The sequence below is a fragment of the Enhydra lutris genome, unplaced genomic scaffold (genome assembly GCF_002288905.1).
Source record: "Enhydra lutris kenyoni isolate GAN:26980312 unplaced genomic scaffold, ASM228890v2 scaffoldscaffold3, whole genome shotgun sequence".
In the NCBI taxonomy this organism is placed as follows: Eukaryota; Metazoa; Chordata; class Mammalia; order Carnivora; family Mustelidae; genus Enhydra; species Enhydra lutris.
In genome coordinates, this window is record NW_019154087.1 from 67,783,224 (window position 1) to 67,805,908 (window position 22,685).

Here is a 22,685-nt window from a genome sequence, read left to right on the forward strand (position 1 = left end):
TCTGTGCCTAAAGGTTTAGTCGGAGCGGGACCTTTGATAAGCCTTGGGTGGCTGTGAAGCCTTACGTCGCTCCGAGAAGCAGTCATTCCTAAAGTTCCGCAAGTCCTGGCGGTGGCGAGTCTGTCAGTCCTAGCCGGCAGCCAGTTTCCCTTATCTGATCGCCTGCGTTGGCCAACCTGGCCCAAGTGTCCGCTTCAGAGCGTTTGTGCTTGGGAGCCGAGGCCAGAGCTGCCGTGGTAAGATGCGCGTCTATTGTGAGGCGCGTGGTAGTGATGGCGGCGCTCTGTGAGACTTTCCTGTCACTGGATACTACTACTCCCAGCTCTCCTCAAAGCCGCCTGAGCAACCCCCTGGTCTTTAGTTTACAAGTGGCAATTTGACTTGCTCTGCTGCATGTCTGGAGGGACTGCGGAAAGTGTGGAGACGCCCCGGGGATTAAGCGATCTCAGCGTAAAAAGAAAAAAAGCCAAACAAATAAACAAAACCCACCCACCCTAACAAACATGAGGCTGCTGGAGAGAATGAGGAAAGAATGGTTCATGATTGGAATAGTGTTGGCGATCGCCGGAGCTAAACTGGAGCCATCCATAGGGGTGAATGGGGGTAAGTGCTGCACCTCCGAACGCTCCATCGGGATTCCCACTTCAAAACTAATTTTCGAGTCTCGGAAAGGAGGGGAGACCGTAGTCGGGAGGTGGCTGCTTCTCTCAAGAGCACTGACAAGCTCTGGGTGTCCTTTGGCCCTTTTACTGATGTTTTAATTTACCAACCCCAGAGATTGTAATTAGGAATGGGGCAAAAGAATTTGAACGCAGGTTACCTTTTCCACGGAGCAATCAGTGAGTATCCTTAGTGTTAAGGAATGAGCTTACTGAGAATGAAACTTACTCCTCCTGCCTTCCAAGTAGCATCCTGTCCTGAGGGACGCTAGGTTGCCAGGAGTTCTTATCTATCTTGGAGTGGCCACCATTACCTTGTCTATTTCCGGATCCCACCCCTTCCCCGCCCCCACGTTTAAAAAAAGGGGTGTTGGAAGGAAAAGAGAAAGGGATACCCCTTCATCCTCCAACTCAGATTTTGTGGCCCACATGTTGCAGAGTGATGATTTGCTGCAGTTGCGACCGCTTCTGACACGTTGCACTTTTTCATTACAGGACAGTACTTCCGTGTGCTGCCCGGACTCCGTTGTTAGTACTCAACAGATACAGCCTGTGTTAGGCCATGTGGAGTGTGTATTTTGGCAGGGAAATTTGGCAGGCTAAAATCATACCCAGATTTCTGAATAGTGGGAGCCTTGTAATGTGGGGGGTGGGCATTGGTGGACACGGCTGGAAATATCATTAGTCTTTTATTCTCCTCCCTCTTTCCACCCTTAGACAATCATGCCCTATTTTTCATAAATATTAATTGAATTTCCTCAGTTCATTTTCTTTTTGACCTTGTCAGTTTCCACCTTTATTGACAGTTTTAATAGGTTAATCGTACAACATACTTCCTAATCTTTTAGGAAGTGTTCAGGAGGCTCTTTGAAGTTACATGTACCTCTTTGTTAAAACATGTTGGAAGTGAATGAAATGATCTCTCTTTAGAACAGTGGTTCCTTCTACCCTCTACCCTCAATTCCTCCATTTAGAAGTAGCTTCAGGGAATATTTTAAAAAGAATTACTTGAACAAAGATTATGAGGATTAAAACCTTTTATTTATTTTATGTTTTTTCCTTCTGTGTTCAACTTAGTACAAGATGTGTAGAATATGTAACTGAGAATGAGGCTGATATTCATCGTGGTTTCTCCTTCTGAAGATATTTGACCTGGCTTCTTGTGAATGCTGGTATTTCAAGTTCTGCCAAATGAGTACCCTCTGTCCCTGGAGCTGGCTGGATAGGCAGAATTAAAGTTAGAGTGTCTTTGTAGTGATCAAGAATGTATAACTAGCTTCAGTAGCACACTTTCTAGCTTATGGTCTTAGGTCTCTTATTTGCTCATAAGGTGTAAGTACAGGTGATGTATTATCTTTATGTTTAAATCTGCAGGGACTAGCTTTGGTAAAATACTTTTTATCTTACATTCCCAGGATGCTGTGGGAAGAAGGGTTCTTGAAGGCTGAATCATTTTCCTAGGGCTTCTTCAAAATGAAATGTGTAAGATGGATTCTGTAATCTTATTTGTTCCTTCTGACTCTGCTTCTCGAAGTTTTGCTATATTATCCTATCTTAGAAATATTGCTTCCAATTTTTACCCGTACTTATGCCATTAATCCAGGATAATTCGCTTCTTTGTTTAATTATAAGAGTAGAATGTTAAGAGCTGAAAGGGACCTTTAAGTATTTTAAGCCAACAAGCTGCTTTTACAGTTGAAGATACTGAGACCTGAAGTCAGGTGATTCATCCTTGGTTAGTTGACTAAATCAAGGAAGAGGCACTGGACACCAGGGCTCTCCCTTTTTTCATACTAGTTGCAAAACCCATACAAATATTCTTGGCAAAAAATAATTTGCAATGAATATTCAAAAGAAGGGCTCTATGCATTAAAGACATTTTCAGTGCCTCAATTTTAGCCCAAAAGAGCAGAACAGAATCAGCTAATATTAAATAACAATGTACTCATGTGATTTGATAACTATCCATGTGTAAAAGTTACTTTTTCCAAAAAATTAGTACAATTGATTGCTTGGAATTTCTTATATAGGCTGTTGGGCTAAATTCTTGATAATTCTGTTGAGCTTTTAATTGACCTTCCTACCTGTGAAAACTCTTAAATAAAAATAAATCTCCAAATAGTACCAAATAACACTTTCATTTCACAAGTTAAAACAACAAAAATCTAGGAATAATGAGAGGAATGGTTGCTGAAAATGATTGTGTTACATCTTGCTCTTTAGAATGGTCAAAAGCACCTCTTTTTTTTTTTTTAAGATTTTATTTATTTGAGAGAGAGAGAGAGCAAGAGAGAGCGTGGGCTAGGGGAGAGGCAGGTGGAGAGAGAAAGGCAGACTCCCTGATGAGCAGGGAGCCCCATTTGATTTGGGGCTTGATCCCAGGACATGACCTGAGCTGAAGGCAGATGCTTAACTGACTGAGCCACCCAGGTACCCCCAAAGCACCTCTTTGTACTTGTAATTTTAATTTTTTTTATTTCTATTTTTTTTCCTTGTAATTTTTAGTCATGGGTTCCATTTATAAGCTCTGTACTTGGGAACTGTGATTTTTAGTGCATTTACATTGACTGAACAATTTTCAATAGAACGGTTTCCTAGACTCTTTTAAATAGGAAAAGTTTTGGTAGTCTTAAATTTGTTGAGATGTTCACTTCATCTTTACCTGGATCAATACCTTAATGACTACACTCTTCATACTAAAGTGATTTAATTGCAAGACTGCAGCACTTAGAAGTATCATACCTATGATCTGACCTCCCTTTAAAAACAGTCAGCTAGTAGGTGAGTTATATATCACAGGAAATTTATAGGTAATGGAAACCTGAAAATTAGAGAAGTTGAATGACTTTCCAAATGGGAAAAAGCATAACATGTACTAGCCTAGATAATTTAATTCTTATTTCACTGTCCTTTTTACTCAGGTACATTTCATTTTAAAATATGTAGAAGACATTGAAAATAGAGAGCCAGGGTAAATGTAAATGTGTAGATTCTAAAGTGTTGATAATCTATACCAGTTCCAGTGAAACACAGGGAAGCCCTGAGCTATGCACGCCTTAGAGTTTACCAAAGTCTTAACACTGTGCTAATCATTCTCAGGAAGAGAAAGGTTTCCTTCTTTGGAAGTACCGAGTATCTCATTTCTACCTGAATCTTAATTTAGATTACTGACATTAATAAGACATAAATCCTAAAAGCAAACTGCTTTGTTTTTCCTTTAAAAAACATAAGCAGAAACATACTGAAGCTTAAGTGTGTTAGCATTAGTATCTTAGATTAGGTTTAGAAGTGAAATTTATTTGCTGATGAGTATGATTTAAGAAATGGTAATAGTTTTTTGTATTCTTAAGCATTCCAAATCATTTTCTTTTATCCATTAAAAAGCATGGATTTTGGGAACCCAAGAATTACCTCATTTTTTTTCTGGCTAATTTTTCTTCTTATTTTGCTACCCTATTCCATTTTCACGGAGAAACTTTTTTTTTTTCCTTTTGTTTAGAGGAAAAGCTAAAACTTTTACTTCTACTTTGAACTTTATAGCCATCTTAAGATTCAGTTCTTATTCAGTTCTATTTTGGTGACATGGAGGATATAATCATTATCTTAGACATAGGCCAAATCTCATTTTTATATGTCATCTCAACTCTCACCTCTGGGCAAATATTTACCAAGTGTTTATTTTTGCCCTGTATGACTTCTAGGTCCCCATTCCCAACTTGAGCAATCTATTAGCATTTCAGTTGATCACATCTCAAAGGGGCTTTAGGTTTCTTGAAATCAGAATTAATTCCTTCTTCCCCCTATCTTTTTTTTTTAAGAGAGAGAGAGAGGTGGGGGAGGGGCAGGGGAAGAGGGAGAGAGAGATCTTAAGCAGGTTCCATGCCCAGCACAGAGCTCCGTGCAGGGCTGGATCTCATGACCCTGAGATCATGCCCTCAGCCAAAATCAAGAGTTGAATGCTTAATTGATAGAGCCTCCCAAGCTTTTGAAAGGTACATTGTAGGAAGCCACAGAATATCCTCACCATGTTCTTCCATGGATTAAAGTTGTTTAGATGTGCATCTGATACGAAAGACAGTATAACCCGTCTCTAGAATTTAAAACATTAAGAGCCAGGAATCATTCCACTGAATTATGCTAATCACTTCATAGTTATGGGCATTTATGTGTGTGTGTGTGTGTGTGTGTGTGTGTGTGTAGCAAAAAGAGTTAGCTTCTTTTTTTTTTTTTTTAAGATTTTATTTTATTTACTTGTCAGAGAGAGAGAGAGAGAGCGCACAAGCAGGAGGAGCAGCAAGCAGAGGGAGAAGCAGACTCCCTGCTGAGCAAGGAGCCAGATGGGGACTCAATCCCACAACCCCGGGATCATGACCTGAGCCGAAGGCAACCGCTTAACCAACTGAGCCACCCAGGTGTCCCACAAGTTAGCTTCTTTAAAAAATGTAGTTGTTGGCCAACTAAGGTAGATGCTTTAGCTGCCCCAAAGAAACATGCAGTCTGAGTAAACCGTGTCCTTGCTGTGGAGGTACATTTTTGGACACGTCCCCTGCTCTCCCTTGCGACCACATTGCTAATTTTAACTGATCCTATATAGAAACTTTGGGACGTCACTGTGGGCAGAGGTGTAGTTGACAAGAATAAGGTCTCATAAAAAGCAAGGGATTGGAGGAAAAGAAAAATGAATACCAACAAACAAAGTATTTAAAATTCCTGGATGGCATTTACTTCCAAAACAAGTCAGATTCCTTGACTTAAAAATCTCTTCCTGAGTCAGCTTCCTCAGTTGTAGAGAAAATATTTCTAAATGTGAGCTGCAGAGACAGATTCACTCACAAGTATAAAAAAACGCATCTCTTTTCAAGTTTTGGAACACTTTTACTGCCTTGAAACGTGATGCCTTTTGCACTTGCCTTCTTCCTTTTGCTCCCTTTTCTCAGATCTCAGCAAAAGAATTTGTTTAAAGGCCAACTATATACAAGAATTTATTGGTATGTTTGAGAAGATTGTTTCTTTTTGTTCATTGATATAGTACAAATGACTAAAATATCAGAGTTGCTTAGTAAGTATTTGCTGACTAAATGCTCATTTTTCCTGAGCTTGGTCTTATTTATTGAGCAATACCTGTAGGTATGGTGGTGGGCTGCAGGGAACAGAAGAGGTATGATTGTGGTCTTTTGGCATAAGGGGGGGTTCTTAGTTTCCTAGTGCTGCCGTGCCAGATTCACACAAACTGGGTGGCATAGAACAGCAGAGATTTATTTTCCAGAAATGATTCTGGAGACTGGAATTCTGAAGTCAAGGGCCATGCTCCTACTGAAGACTAGGGATGAATCCTTTCTGGCTTCTGGCTTGTGGTGGTTGCCTGCTGTCCTTGGTGTTTCTTGGCTTATGACAATATAGCTCCAGGCTTTGCCTTTTTCTTCCCCTGGCCATCTTCCCTCTGTGTGTGACTCTGTCCAAATTTACCTCTACTTGTAAGAATACGAGTCATTGGATAAGGGTCCACCATAATCCAGCAAGACCTCATTTTGACTTGGTTACATCTGCAAAGAACCAATTTCCAAATAAGGTCACATTCATAGGTTTTGGGTGGACTGAGTTTTGCAGGACACCATTCAACTCAGCACGAGAGGGTTGAATAGAATGCCAAATATGAGGTGATCACATTTTAAAATGTTGGCATATACCAGGGTTTCTCAACCTCAGCACTATTGACATTTTGGACATGATAATTCTTTGTTGTTGGGAGGGCTGGCCTGTGCTTTCTAGGTTGTTTAGCAGAACTCCTGATTTCAGTCTACTAGATGCCAGTAACCCACCCCACTTGCTGAGTTACAACAACCAAAAAGAGTTTCCAAACATTGCCAGATGTCTGTGGGAGGCAAAATGGCAGCTTCTGGAGGACCACTAGTACATAAGTACAAAATGGCGTTTTCTCAGATGACATCTTTTAAAAGAATGTTGTTCTTTGCTTAACACATTGGGTCTTTAAGACAATTGTATACAGATTATAAAAAGAAGTATCAGGGTTGCTGCTGTTGTCCTTATAGCGTTAACACATTTGGGGAGATGGCCAACCTGATTTCAGAGAGGATTTTCCAGAGGGCAAAGATCAGGATTGTCTGGTTCACTACAGTGTAGCCAGGGCCTGCACAGTGTAATAATAACTGAAAACCTAACCTATTGTTAGTACTCTATTACTCTGTATGCCTTATCTCACTCACATAGCAAGTGCTCCTTCACAAAGTAAGTGCTGAATAAATATTTGTAGAAATGGACACCCTTGGGTGGAATTGAATGTGTGTGTGAATACCAGTTTTTATTTCTGGTATCCTAGAAAGAGCAAAGTAATATTTGGTAAAGAGAAGGGAACTTTTCCACAGATTCTCTCTCTCTCTCCTTTTTTTTTTTTTTGGTTTGGGGAATTTTGATTGTTACATAAACACTGATGCTGTGGCAGATGCAGTTAGGTCCTAATACTAAAGGATGTTGCCTATCTGCTCTCACCCAGGAGAGTGTTCTGGTCTGAGGATCCTGTGCTGAACTGGACAGCCATGGTCCTTCCTTCTGGAAAATCCCCTTTGGAGTTAGACTGCATCACAGCAAATGCTTAACCCTGTCAGAACAGTAGTGTACGAGGGTAACACTAAGACTTGAAGTACTATTTGTCCTCCCCCAATGGATTCTTCTTTCATACCAAGTTATCTGCTGGAAATTCTTATCTAACAGTAACTCATTTCTCTCTCTTTAGGACCATTGAAACCAGAAATAACTGTCTCCTACATTGCTGTTGCAACAATATTCTTTAACAGCGGACTATCATTAAAAACAGAGGTACTGTCACCTATTGGGCATGTGATAAGCAGGGAGAAAAGTTTAATTTCTGCTTATTATTGTGAAATTTCAGAATCCTTTCATAAAGGTGTATGTAACTATGGCTAAAAGGCTTCACTGTAACAAAAAATAACTTGAACTTCAGCAAAGGACTGTGTTTTAAACTTGTATATTATAGAAATTTTGTAGTTGAACAACATGGACCCTGAGGGTGTGGTTATAATGGGTATATTTTTAATACAGCAACTGACTGAGTGAAGCATCTACTTTAGGTCTTCCTCAGATTATGGTGGTGGTGACTATGGTGGTGAATGCTATGGCACATTTCAGTTGTTGTTTTTTAGTTGGGTTTCCATGACTTCTGTGGATGAACTTTAGTTGTCAGGACTCATGCTGCTCAAGTGATGCATGTTATGCTGTGACTTTTAACTAATTTGTATGTTTTAAAGTATATCCTTTGATGGCTTATCTATTACATCTTAATAACTGTTTTAAGAGAAAAATTGGGATTTTTCATATTATGTCACAGTTCATCATGGAGACATGTAGGTAATATTATTTATTGATCCAGGTGTCGCTGAACATGGGATTCTCCTAGAATTAAAGAAATCAGACATTTTTAATATCCAAGAGAAGAATTAGTAGAATTTATGATTCTCCAACTTATAATAGAAAGGAAAAAATGCCCGTTTATTTTTGAAGAAAATTCTTAGGGTTTTAAAGTTCTTAGTCTAAGATACTTATTCTTATGTAGATAAGGAAATCTTACTATGCAAGAATTTTTTTTTTTGTGAATAGCTTTAAAAGTTGAAATTTTGTTTCAGCATCATGTTGTGCTTTACTTATTTTAAGTGTGATTTGAATGAGGACCAAATTTAGTTACCTCCTTCTTTGACCATTCAGTTGTTACTGGTTGGTATAAATCTTTCTATTGGAGCTATTTTTATATAGATGGGGTCCCTGGGTGGTAACTGATAAATTTGTCTCAAAAATTCTGAATATCCTTACTACCTGTTCTTCTGGAAATAACTGGCATGGAACGTAATTTCCTAAATGTGTTAAATCTAGTTTTTGCAAAGTGTATTGACACAAAAGGACTTTGATCAGTTCTTAGAGGACACAGATTTTTTTCTGTCAACATCTTCGTTCTATTGGTTCTCAAATATGGGACCTAGTAATACAGAAAAGTATTTGCTACTCCCATGGTGCTGGTCTGTTCTTCCTTGGAGGTCTTCCCGCTCATCGTGGCTAATGTCCTTTGCGGAGCAGGTGCCTTATCCAAGTCCTCTTCTTAGGACATTGCTCTAACTGTGTCCCCTGGTGGTTGCTTAACTGCTACAGCTGTTACTCATGCCATGAGGAATCTGGCAAGAGACTTGATTCTCTCACTCCTAGCTTCTTGCTTAATGTGATTCTGTAAAGCAGCCAACTTTGGGATGCAGGAGTTTAACAAGGAAGAATGTCACAGCTTATCAACATTTCTCTAAGGACCAAATTCTTCTGTAAACACCTAGGAAACCGTCAGAGTCGTCCAGCTAATTTGGATCTAATGATGAAATGCCTTAATCCTGTGCTTTATCACGGTATCTAAGTAGCCATCAAAGCCATTTCTTCCATCAATGGCCCTTTTCAAACTATACTACATTAAGTCATTTTCAGGATCCATTTAACTTAAGATGTTCTAGATTGCATCACTTTATAATGTTAAACCATCTTTAAGCCCCGCTGACTTCCTGGGCAACTGAACAGGTTTAAGTTAGGAGGTAGCGATCTCGTTATTTGTTTTCTAGTTAATAATCTTACATTTATTTCAGCAGGACTACTATTTTTGAGCCCTATTAGAATAGTGCATTTTCACACACAGGAGATAGTAAGTTATTACTGACTTGAGTTTCTTTGAGAGCATTTAAATTGGTCCCATTCAAGTTTGATTTGTACTGAACATTTCGTATAGTATTACCCATACTATTGACATAATGGTGGATATTCTAAAATTATTTTGCTAATTTATTAAAATATAAAGAACTCTGTGTTTAATACTTAATACTAAAAAGATTTAATGCTCCCTTCAGTTTTATGACTATTGATTTCTAGATTTTAAAATATCTGTTGAAGGGCGCCTGGGTGGCTCAGTGGGTTAAAGCCTCTGCCTTCCGCTCAGGTCATGATCTCAGGGTCCTGGGATCCAGCCCCACATCGGGCTCTCTGCTCAGCGGTGAGCCTGCTTCCTCCTCTCTCTCTGCCTGCCTCTCTGCCTACTTGTGATCTCTCTCTGTGAAATAAATAAATAAAATCTTTAAAAAAAAAACTGTTGAAATGTTTTCTGAAAATTTGTTGTATTAAAGTCAGATAAGTCACATTTGAAATATATTTTATGTTTAACTAATTAGGAACTACAGTTTCAGAGGATTGGTCACTCAGCATACCATGGCAGGAACAATCTCATATAAACCTATGATTCTCATAATACCTATGAAATTCCTGTGGCTACAAGGCACTGTGTTTGGCACTGGGTTGGAAACAAAGATGAACAAAATGCTCAGGGCCTGGAAAGGGTCCTGAGTAGGGCAGAATATACAAGTCTTTCCCTATTTTCCTAAAAAAAATTATTTTGGAAGTCCTATTACCTTAGAAGCAAATATAGCAAATTTTAAACTTTAGGTTCTTCTGCTTATTTCCAGCCCAGAGCTATGAGACTGATTCTCAGGAAGTGAATCAAATACAGGTCAAAGAAGGGTTAGAAGGGAAATTGGTATGTAATGGAAGTATTTCTACATCTCAGTCAGAAGCCCTGATTTTAAGCAATTCTTGATACTGTCAATGATAACTCTGGTAATCAGTGTTGGGAGTATCTCCTTAAGTTTATTTTAATGCAATTTGACCTGTATTACATGTGAATAAATAAAATGTCATGCAGAATCAACTTTTCAGTTATTCGTGATGGCATTTATCTGAGTGTGTGGCCCTAAATTCTGCATGGGTATATATGGAATAATACTGTTTTGAATGTTATAGTGGCCACTTGCTTTTTCTTTTCCATTGTTACCTTATTTTCATTGTTACCTCTGTATACAAATACTTTCTACTGGTAACTTATCTTTGTGGTTGTATGAAGAAGATATGGCTGGGCTTTGGGATAGCCTGTTATTTCCCTGTTGTCAAGAGGCCCCTTATGACCAATGTGGTTGGCCTTTATGATTCATTTTGCTGGATTCTTTATTGTTCCTTTGTTCTGATGCAGTGGCAATTGCTTAATTGTCATTTATTGGATCAGCTAGTATTTTTAAACTACGTTTTGTTTTTTATAACTTTATCTGATTATAAAAGTGGTATTTCCCCATTGTAGAAAGGTTAGAAAGAATGAAAACAACTAGTAGTAACACCTCTGTGATTTTTAGTCCCTTTTTTCCTAAACATGTTTTACATATAGAATATTTAAAAAAGAAATATTTTAAAAAATTACGTATATTTGCAAGTATACACATATGTATACTTGCATACGTATCACGTATGTTTACACATATATAATCTTTTTTCCCTTGTAACATTGTGTAATTATGATTTCCCATGTAATTTAATATATCAATTTAATTTTTCTTCATGTATATAAAATTTATATTTTGTTTGCTTTTATGAACATAAATCAAAAGTTACAAAGGTATATATGATGAAAAGTCCTTTTTTCTCCCCTCTGTCAGATATCTGGAGATAACCAGAGAGATAGTTTGTATCTTTCCAGAGATACTCTGTGTAAAACATATGTGCCCCCCTTTCAAGCTGTGGTGTTTGTACTGCTTGCCACCCTGTCTTGTTTTACTCAAAAAACCTGTCTTGGAGATTGTTTCATATCAACACATAAAGAACTCCTTGTTTCTTTTTGTATGCTGGAAAACATTCCATTTTATGAATGTTTCATGATGTATTTTATTAGTCCTCATTGACAGACATTTAGATAATTTTCAAGGTCTCGCTATCACAAAAATGCTGCAGAGGATAACCTAAAAATTGTCCTTTTCTCCACATTTGGGAGAAAATGTGAAGGATTAATTCCTAGAAGGAGAACTGCTAAGTCAAATGTTATGTGCAGTGTAAGTTGTGACAGATATTTGAAGTACCTAGAGGAGTGTTGGGTTCTTGGCAAGTGTTTGTTGACTGAAGGAATGAATTGCCAGATTGCTGTCCCCAGGTTGTGCCAATTTATACTCCTACTGGTTAAGTAGGGAAGGGGCCCTGTGTTACCACATGCTTGTCAACACAGTTTTAACATGGTTTTCACTAACTTGTAACAGTCTTGTTATACCTTAAGTTATTTAATTATTCATTCATTTTTGCACTTTAAACTTGTTTCCTAATTTTTGCTGTTAGGATCAGTTTTGTACAAAATACTTATGATCACATTTTTTATCCTTAGAATAAGTACCTAGACATAGCACTTTGGGGTCCAAGACTGTGAGTCGTATTATAGTCCTTGATACATATTCCCAAGTTACTTTTCAGAAAAGTTATGCTGTTTCATATTCCAGCTCAAGTATATGCAAATTCCTTAGTAACTACATTCTGGCTAATCATATTGTTATAGTTAAAAAGCTAAAATATCAATATTTACTTGGTATTTATCAAATACATCTGAGTATATTTGAGTGGGATTTGGTTTTGAAACTGCTGAGCATTCTTGAAACTGCTGGTGCTCATCTTTTCTCTGGGTGAAACTTTAAGCATTCTAATACAGTGTAAGGATGGCTCCTTTGATCTTAGATCTGATCCGTGGACCTGGTGTGGCTTCTGGTCTGCTCAGTGCTTTGCATTTGTCTGAAGTTAGACCCAGGTTGCTAGAAATTCCTTAGGTGTCATTAGAGATGTTTTGTGACCACACTGGCACTGCTGTGTGTCTTCATACAGGGAGATATGTAGTGGGAGCCGATGAGACTGATCCCTGAACGTGGCGATCAGAGTCAGCATTAACCTAGTGTCTGTTAAACTGATGGGCTTTTGCTAATGTCTCTGAGGCTCAGGATTTCTTGAATTTCTTACTTGAACTAGGGGAGACATTCCAGTGCTTTGCTTATAACCGATGAATCTCTGGCATCTTTGTGCTTTAATGACTTCTTGCATATTTTATAGGACTTTTTAAAAAAAATAGTACTTATTTTTATAGTATTTTTCTACTTCTTTCTGAATTTGTTTTATTTCAACTGAATAATGCTATAACTCAAAGAAATTTAAATACAAGTGCTTGTTAGTTTGTACATATTTGAACCCCCAAATTTAACTCATTATCCTTTTCTAGTTGTAAGACATAGAGCATGTGCCTGGTTTGTCATGTTTATTGTGAATTTCTTCCATCTGGGGCAGTAGAGTGGCATGATGGAAGAAGCAGACCTGAGTCTGCTAGCATACCAGAAATGAGTTTGAGTCTGAGCTGCTCTGTATGGTGGCTCTCCACCTCAATTTCTTCCTCAGTCAAATCGGTTAATAGTATCTAGTGAGGCTGTCGTGATGATTACATGAGATAACATACATGAAGTGACACACTCAGAGCATGGCACATAGCCACTGTTCAGTAAGCATTAGTAAGGAAATCCAGAAAGTTGGTTTTGGGGGGAAAAGCCATTTTGAATTATAGAATATTGTTGGGGAAAACATTATTAAAAATTATGATTTATGTGTGGATTTGGTAATATCTTGCCAAGGTGAGGCCTTCTTAGAGATTAATCATATTTAATTAAAATGTGATAGGTCCTTAAGTAGTTATATACATGTTTGTTCATAGTGTCAACTCAGGTCTATATTAATGTAAAGGTACTTGGCTCAGTCTTGGTCCAGAATTTTACAAATCTGAATTGTTGGGGTATATTGTATATTCAGAAAAAATTAGAATAGTTCAGAAATTTTGTATAAAAATACCTATTTTCCCGCCTTATAGTCTGTCTGTTATGCATATACTCAGGGGTAAAGATTTTAGCTCTGAAATAACTCCAAATTAAAAACTAATTTATTTGATGTTATTGTAGTATCCGTCTCTCCTCAGAAAAGTAGTTTTCTTACCTTTGCTGTTTTGTGTCTTTCATTTTTGCAGGAGCTGACCAGTGCTTTGGTGCATATAAAACTGCACCTTTTCATTCAGATCTTTACACTTGCATTCTTTCCAGCAACAATATGGCTTTTTCTCCAGCTTTTATCAATCACACCCATCAATGAATGGCTTTTAAAAGGGTACGTTTAAATATTTTGAAGGGTCCACTTTTAATGAGGCATCGGTGGTGACTTTATTGTTTCTGTGGCAACTATATACAAAAGGGCCTATGTGTGGTCTTTTATGAGGAAATAAAACACTTGAAAAACTATTATCCTTTAAATGATAGTGTTCCTCAAGGAGATGCATCAAAGAATTTTATAACACAATATATTTTTTTTTCTTATTTCAAAGGGTTTTATTAGTAAATTTTTTAAATTGTAATTTTGGTATTGTTAACATGCAGTGTGATATTAGTTTCAAGCGTACAATATAGTGATTGACAATTCTATATATTACTCAGTACTCATCAACACAAGTATGCTCTTAATTATAACACAATCTTAAAATACACCCTCATGTTTAATCCTAAGGTTCTGGGATGGATGCTGTTCTGGGAATTTTAAAAAGCAGTGTTGGGAGAGAGATGGGAGGGAATAGAAAGATGTAGATATGCTGTCAGTTGGGTGCTTTAGTTTGTACATTCTGTATCTTACTGAATGTATACAGATAATAGGTGAATCTAATGCATGTCTTTTAAATGTATAGGAAAGAAAAATTATATATAGGGAACAAACACTTTTTTACTTGTTCTGTGTTTGATATGATAGTTGAATTAACAATAGATTTTTATTAGGCTCTTTTCCATTAAAAATGCCATTTTTATTAAAAGGATTTAATGAATTTAAAAAATTATTTGAAGTGGTTTAAAACTAACCACATTTTAGCAGCATGGTATAACAGTCTAATAGTTAAAGCACTGAATGAACTTAGAGCCCTGAGATCGCTGTCTGACCCTATCCCTAACTTGTTGTGTGATTTTGAAGAAGTCATGTAATAGATTTAAACCTCAATTTCCCTGCCTATAAATAATGAGGATAGTCACATTTTTACTGCCTACTTTGGTAATAGTGTGGAGGATCTCAATTGAGATCACTTATTCATCTATTTAAGTCACTTGTTTATTTGCCACTGTGCGCCAGGAATTATGGGTGTTGGGGAAATAATAGTGAATAAAAATGGCAAAATGCCAGGTAGTTTTGCAGGTTGAGAAGACTTGGGTGTGATTGGCAATAACCAAGTAAGTGGATAACTAAGATAGAGATCAGTGATGGGAAGTAAAACTGTGGTAAGGTTGAAAGTGGTTAGGTGGGTGGGCCAGTGATTAATTTAGATGACAGAATTCTAGGGATAGAATGTTCTAGGCAAAGGAAGAGAATGCACAAAGGCTGTAGGGCAGGAACAAGCCTGGTGTGTTCTAGGGTCAGGAAAGTGATGATGATGGCCAGAGCCTGGCAAAACAGAGGAAGAATAATATGACTTGGAGTTGGAAAGGTAGGCAGGGGTCAGGTCACACAGAATCTTGTAGGTCCATGATAAAAGCATTCAGATTTTACTCGCGTGCGACAGAAGGCTACTGGAGGGATTTAAATGAGGCATTGTCGTGGTCTGATTTATATGTTCAAATTATTGTCCTGGCTCCTGCATGGAGAATAGATATAGTAGAGGGGCTGAGAGAAGGCTAGGAGAGCAGCTTGGAAGGCTCCTGTGGTAAGTTCACTGTGTAGTAGACAGAAATGGGTGTTGGAGGATGTACTGTAAATTAGAGTTCCTGGGACCTGGAGGGGGATAGGATGTGGAGAGAGGAGGACAGGGAGGAATCAAGGAAGATTTCTGGGTTATGGGTCTGAGCCACTGGGTAATTGGGGGCATCCTTTTCTTAGCTGAAGAGAAACAGAGCAGGACAAGAAGAGAAAATTAAGACCACTGGTTTGGTCAGATTGAGTTTGAAAGAATGAGCTTAAAACTTTCACTAAAAAGCATAAAATTCCACAGGACTATGATGACATCATTTTAGAGCAGCAATGTGTGATGGATATTGAGAAGCAATCATTACTGAGTGTTTCCCATGTAAAAGGCACTCAAAGAATAGGAAGATATTAACTCATTTTTCTTGTATTCAGGGAATGTCCAGGGTAGATGGATGTGTGGGAGATATAAATATAAAATAGTAACCAACCACAGTAGGATAGCATGTGATTTGTTAGAAAAGTAGTATAATGAATTAAAGGGTAAGAGGTTCAGCAAAGGTTTTGTGTTCCTAAAATAGATAGTTAAAAAATAAGGCATTAGGGGGAGGCAAGGATAAAAAATTTCCTCACAGCCAAATTGCAGAAGGCCTGAACTACCGGACTGAGAAGATTGGGCTTGCATCTGTAGATGATGGGGAGTTCTTAAATACATTCAACAAGAGAACAATATGCTAAAAAGTGGTCATTAAGAAAGATTAATCTGATACCATTGTACTGGGTATGTTATTAGTAGAGTAGGGTTTACAATCTCAGGAAGCTAAGATACAATTCTCACCTCAGGATATGAAGCTTAAAGAAATACACACTTGGCCTAATTAACTTAGGGAAAGCTCTTCCTAGCCCACTTTTTCTCTGTTCCCCTCCCCAGTTTGAGAGTACACAATATGTTAATTTCAGGGAGTTACAGACTCCTACCTCAGGATCACATTTAAGTCATTGAAATAAATAAAGATTCTGAATATACCCTTCTTACTTTGCTATGTGAAGAGAAAGAGTGAAGGAAGAGAGACCATTCATTTATAGAAGTCCAAACGTGGCAAAAAGCATCTGAAGGGGAATGCTGGCAACAGTCATGGAGAAGAATGCAAAGTTTATTGTGGTAATAAATTGATTTATGAGGAGCAAGTGGAGCCACATATAACTCCAAAGTTTCAAATTGGATATTAGGAAAAAAAAAAAAAAACAAACACAAACCACCAGAGGTATCCCATTGATAGAAATAAGTAAATTCAGAGGTGAAATGGATTTTTTAGAAAATATTAGACATGTTTAGTTTGAGGGGGCAGTCACGGGCAGCTACAGATTTGGGAATGGTGGTTGGGGCTAAAAATATAATGGCAACAGTATTCATTTTGCTGTTACTTATTTACATTTGTGTATTGAATATCCTTGAAGGTAGGAATATCCCTTGTGTAGTATCCTAACTATAGAACGCATATGTAACTTGTATTCGATAAATAGTTAAGGATTTTTTTTTTTTTTTAAAGACAGGAAAGGCAGAGAGGCTAGAATAGTAGGGCTAGATAAGTCTTTGTCCCAGATTCCAGAATAAAAGTTTAGTACTTGGTAGGTAGCTTTGTGAATTTGGACAAGTTCTTTAGCTTCTCTTTTAACTTCAGTTTTCAGGAAAATGAGAATAAAAATAGAATGTATCTTAAACTTGTGAGGAAGAAGTGAGTAAAGTATCTAGAATAGTATCTACTATAAATGGTAAATGCTTAGTAAGTATCAGTGATGACTATAGTGATGATCATGAGAAAGGCTCAGAGATTGGGAATTGATAATAAGACAGACAATTTAAGCATCACTTGGGAAGACAGACTTTAAAACAAGACTTAGATTGGACTGGAAATTCTTTTAAAGGTGTTTTCTCATGTTTTCAGTCAAAATGAATTAAAGCTTTTTCTTTTTTCAAATTCATTGCATAAATTTTAAACGATACATTCTTACACAAGCAAGTAGAGGTTATCTATAATCCTGCACTTAACATTTGTTAAAGTCAGGCACTTTGTGTCCTCTGTTCCATATATGATCTTTCTACTTTTACTCAGGCCAGCTACTCGCTATGTCTAGAATGTATATTCAGTCTATGTGGAAAGTGTATCCATGCTTTGGGTGATAAGTAATGTTTTGTAACTTTAGTATTTAGATTTACTACTCATAGTTTCATTTGCTTGTTATGCAATGTGTTTTCTATCCTAAACTAAGAGAATCATGATCTGGGGAGTATACGCATAATTTAATAAAAACAAATTTAGAATAGGTACTAGAATTTACCACAATTTTTCCAAAAAGTATATGATCATATATATCATGCTTGTTCTTCAATGATGTTATAGCAACATGAACTTTTTTTTATGAGCTGAAAGTTTGAGAATTGCTATTTATGATAGGAAAAAACCTTATAATTGCATTTTCTTTTATTTTCCAGTTTGCAGACAGTAGGTTGCATGCCTCCCCCTGTGTCTTCTGCAGTGATTTTAACCAAGGCAGTTGGTGGAAATGAGGTGAGTTATAGGGCTAACTTTATTTAAACATAAGCAGATGCTTTACTTTTATTTTATATTTTATTTTATTTTTAAATTTTATTTAATTTATGATGAAGAAGTCATGTCACAGAAAATGCATAACCGTAGCAGCTTATGAAAGAAGTTTAGGTATATTCATTAATTCAGATGATGCTTAAATTAATGCTGAAGAGTGGAAGTTAGTATTTCAAAGAGAAGGAGGAAGAGAGGTAAATAAAATAGAGATGGTGATTTTTCTACCTCAGTGGGAAATTGGGAGACAGAAGACAAGGAATCCAAGGAAAGGTTCTTTTCATCCAAGGCTGATGAGCTGAGAATACCTCTATGGCCATTCCTTAGTTATCAAAAAAATTACAGCAAACTAAATTTGTGGAGAAAGGGTCAAAATACATTTAATCACAAGTAAGGATTATATAAGAAGGAAAAATGAGGCAACGTTTCTTTCTTTCTTTTTTTTTTTCTTAAAGATTTATTTATCTATTTATGTTAGGGGGAGAGAGTGCGTGGGAGGTCAGGGTGGGGGCAGGCAGACGGAGAGAGAATTCAAGCAGAGTCCTCCATGCTGAGCCAGGAGCCCGACGTGGGGCTCCATCACCCCCATCTCATGACCCTGAAATCATGACCTGAACAAAACAAAGAGTCGGTGGTTATACCACCGAGGCGCCCTGAGGCAACGTTTCTGAGATATTCAGCAGCTGGGGGACTGTTGCAGAGTTGCATATTGGGACAACAGTTGTCCATTTCAGGACTGGCTGGAAGGCCCGGCAACTTCATACTGAAGGACTCTGCTTCGTGTTAGCTTATTCCACTTACAGTTTCTCATTCAGAAAAGAATACTATTCAAGAAGGGAGGATATAAGGGGTTCCTACTTCAAAAAAAAGAGGTTTCTACTTCTATTCATTCTAGGATTTTGCTTTCTTAGCATTTGTTTTTACTTTCATCCACTTTATTTATTCCGAAAATATTTATCAAGTACCTGCTATATTCTTTTTAGAGATAGGTTTATTGAATTATTGTGGACATACAATAAACCGCATAAATGATTTAATGTTTTGACATATGTATACCTGTGATACAGTGATCACAGTCAAGATAATGAACATATTCATCACCCTCAAGACTTTCTCGTATTCCTTGGTAATCCCTCCTTCCTGCCTTTCTGAGTGTCCCTCTTCCTCAGGCAACTACTGATCTGCTTTCTGTCATTGTAGATTAGTTTGTATTTTCTAGTTTTATATACTGGAATTAACAGTATATGTGTGTGTGTGTTCTTTTCTGGCTTCTTTTATTCACCATGATTATTTTGAGATTCATCTATGTTTCAGTCCTTTTTATTACCGAGTATTTTTTTTTTATGGGTATACCATAATTTGTTTATCTTTTCACCTGTTGATGGACATTTGGGCATTTTCCACTTTGGGGCTGTGAACATTTGTCTGTGAAACTTTTAAGTGAATGTGTATTTTCATTTCTTCTGAGAATACTTAGGAATGGAATGTTTGCATCATCTGGAGGTGTATGGTTTAGTATCTTTCAACCAAGGGAAGAATCACCAATACATAGTGCTAAGTCATATCTCAGTAGCTTCTGAAGTAGACCATTTCTATCAATAAACACTCTTCTTTGACCACAGGTATATATTTAACTTTTTAAGAAATTGCCATGCCACTTTCCCACGTGGTTATACCATTTTATGTTTCAAATAGTGCTCCATATATTGTCAGTCTTTTTAACTTAGCCATTCTAATATGTATCTAGAGGTATCTCATTGTGGTTTTAATTTATGTTTCCCAGCTACTAATAATGGTGGGCATTATTATATTTTCATGTCTTCTATCCATATCTTCTTTGATAAAAATATCAAATCCTTTGGCTTTTTTTTTTCTTTTTTTAAACTAAGTGGTTTGTTTTCTTATTGATCAGCTTTTTGAGTTTTATATATTCTGGATACAAGTCCTTCATAGATATATGCTTTATAAATATTTTTTACCAGTCTGTAGCTTGTGTTCATTTTCTTACTTCTATCTTTTGAAGAGTAGGATGGTTCTAATGAAGGCAGTAAATGTGGTTGGATTCTGGACGTATTTTGAAGGCAGAGGATGTGCTGATGAATTGAATGTGGGATACGAGAGAAAGAGAGAGGTCTTGAATGACTCTAGGCCTTTTGACTGAGTAGGTGAAGAATGAGATTGCAGAGGGTTTTTATCATGAGTGGATGTTATACTTTGTAAAATGCTTTTCCTGCATCTTTCTTGTAAAATGCTTTTTCTGCGAATATTGAACCACCCTTCTGTCACAGGAATAAATCCCACTTGATCATGGTGTATGATTTTTTAAAAAAAATGTATTGTTGGATTTAGTTTGCCCAATATTTTGTTGAGGATTTTTGTATCTATATTCATGAGGGGTATTGGCTTGTATTTCTCCTTTTTTTATAGTGTCTTTATGTGGTTTGGGTATAGGGTAATGCTGGCTTCATAAAATGAATTTGAAAGTTTTCCTTCCTCTTGTATTTTTTGGAATAGTTTGAGAGGAATGGGTACTAACTCTTTAAATGTTTGGTAGAATTTGCCTGTGTAACTGTCTGGTCCTAGAGTTTGTTTTTTGAGAGTTTTTTGATTACTGATTCAATTTCATTGCTGGTAATTGGTCTGTTCAAATTTTCTGTTTCTTTATGCTTCTGTATTGGTAGGTTATATGTTTATAAGAATTTATCCATTTCTCCTAAGTTGTCCAATTTGTTGACATATAGGTTTTCTTAATATATTCTGTTAGAAATATGTGTATTTCTGTGGTGTTGGTTATTTCTCTTCTTCCATTAGTAATTTTGTTTATTTGAATACTTTTTTTTTAATGAGTCTTGCTACAAGTTTATCAATTTAGTTACTCTTTTCAAAGAACCAGTTCTTGGTTTCATTGATTTTTTTTTTTTTTTTAAATCAAAGGGTATTTAAAGCAAAAATTGGATGAGATTACTTGCAGAGTGAGCATAGTTAGAAAAGAGATGAAGTTCAAGGACTGAGCTCTGGGACCCTTCAACATTAAGAGGTCAGAATGAGTAGTAACCAGCATAGGCACCAGAGAAGATTAGACAGAAGGAAAAACAAGAGTGTGGTATCCTGGAACCAGGTGAAGAAAAGGGTTGGAAGGAGGAGGGTCTGATCAGCCATGTCAAATTCTGCTGATGTAACTTGTGTAAGATGAATTCTGAGAATTGAACATTGAGTTAATGTGGAAGTTATTGGTAACTTTGACCAGAGTGGTTTTGTGGAGTGTAGGGGCAAAAGCTTATTTGGAATGGGCTCAAGGAAGAATAAGAGGAGAGGAGTTAGAGACAGAAATTATACACAACTGTTTTGAGGTCCTTTGTTACAAAAGGCAAGAGAGAAATGAGGCTATATTTCAAGAGGGTTATGAGGTCAAGATTTTTTAAATTGCAGAAGTAACAATGTATTTTGGTTTTGTTTTTTTAAGATTTATTTATTTTAGAGAGAGAGAGCATGAGCAGGAGGGGCAGAGGGAGAGGGAGAGAGAATCTCAAGCAGACTCCCCACTGAGTGCTGAGTGGGACTCAGTATCATGACTCTGAGATCACAACCTGATCTGAAACCAAGAGTAGGAAGCTTAACTGACTTGCGCCATCCAGGTGCCCCAGAAATGATAGTATGTTTCTATCATGATGGGGATTATATAGTTGAGAAGAAGTTGTTTAGTTAAGAGAGTGCTGAAGTAATTTATTTGGTCAAGTGGAAGAGAAGGGTTTTGGGTTGAATGAGCTTCAGTAGGAGCTGAGATCATTTATTGAGGATAAAGAGAGAAACTAGAATGTGTGGATAGAGATCCGTGAAGATGGGCATCCCAAAGGGTGCCCTTTGGAGTTTCTAATGACTTTTTATTTCTTAGCTCTCTTCTTCATTTTCTTTGTTGTCTTCTGATTTTCACTTTCTTCTCAGCAGCTGAGAGGGATGATGGAGTAGGTGGTATTAATGTTTGAGATGAGAGGATAAAATGTGTGATTGCCATCTAGGAGAGTGAATTAACTGGAGAGTATGGGAGCATTGCTGGAAGCCCGAAGGATCCAGCTGAGACCTGTGGTCATGCATTGCAAATGAAGCCAGGCATCATGGTTGTGTGTTTTCTCTTCAGTTTCTTGGTGTAGGAATGGAATTGGCAGAGAGTTGAATTTAACTGGTGTTTCATTATGCTGGGTAGTTCTTTTTAGTTGCCACATAATTAGTGAGCTAAAGGAGTTAACAGGAGTCTTAGACTAGTCCTTGCTGTGATTATCTTTCTTCCCCCTTGAAAGAATTTGAGAGAAGGGTCTGTTTTGGTATATCTGAGACCAGTGGTAATTGACTTAAAGGTGTCATTTATCTCTTTCTCTCTGATGTGATTCCCTTAAGAGCTTTACAACTGAACAACCTTTTTGTTCTCAGATGACTTTTGGCAGAAGTTCAAAGTTCACTCATTTTCTTGACATTAACATATAGCATTGGAAATTATATTTACATGTTTATTCCCCAGTAGATATTTAAATAATTTGCATTAATGTTACATGTTAATAATGTTGAATTTATGAATATTTCATTTGTTTTCTGATATCATTGGTCTAGTTTGTTAAATGATTATATTGTGCAACTTTATCATTATCAAGCATTTTTGTAGTCTTGGAGATTAAGTTACAATTTTTCATAGATATTGAAAATTGAGATTGCAAAGTCCAGTTGGGTCATATCTTCTGATATGAAATGAATAGACTTTTTAAATATTTATATCAGATTGTGGAAGAGAGTGATCTGCAAGTAAGGATATTAGATGATTTTAAGTTGAATGTTTTTT

At 37.0% G+C, this 22,685-nt stretch overlaps 1 protein-coding gene across 4 annotated transcripts in view; it reads left to right on the top strand.

Annotated features, from left to right (window-relative positions):
* Window positions 1-262: 262 nt before the first annotated feature.
* LOC111157320 (solute carrier family 10 member 7) overlaps window positions 263-22,685 on the top strand; it is a 250,574-nt gene continuing 228,151 nt past the window's right edge. For 2 of the 4 annotated variants that reach the window (XM_022518629.1, XM_022518648.1), the window contains exons 1-4: window positions 386-603; window positions 7,411-7,493; window positions 13,570-13,706; window positions 17,749-17,824. In XM_022518629.1, the coding sequence (XP_022374337.1) occupies window positions 504-603; window positions 7,411-7,493; window positions 13,570-13,706; window positions 17,749-17,824 (396 nt within the window). In that variant the 5' untranslated portion in view covers window positions 386-503. Of the gene's footprint in view, window positions 604-7,410; window positions 7,494-13,569; window positions 13,707-17,748; window positions 17,825-22,685 lie in introns of all 4 variants that reach the window. The other 2 variants (XM_022518639.1, XM_022518655.1) reach the window with 2 other exon arrangements.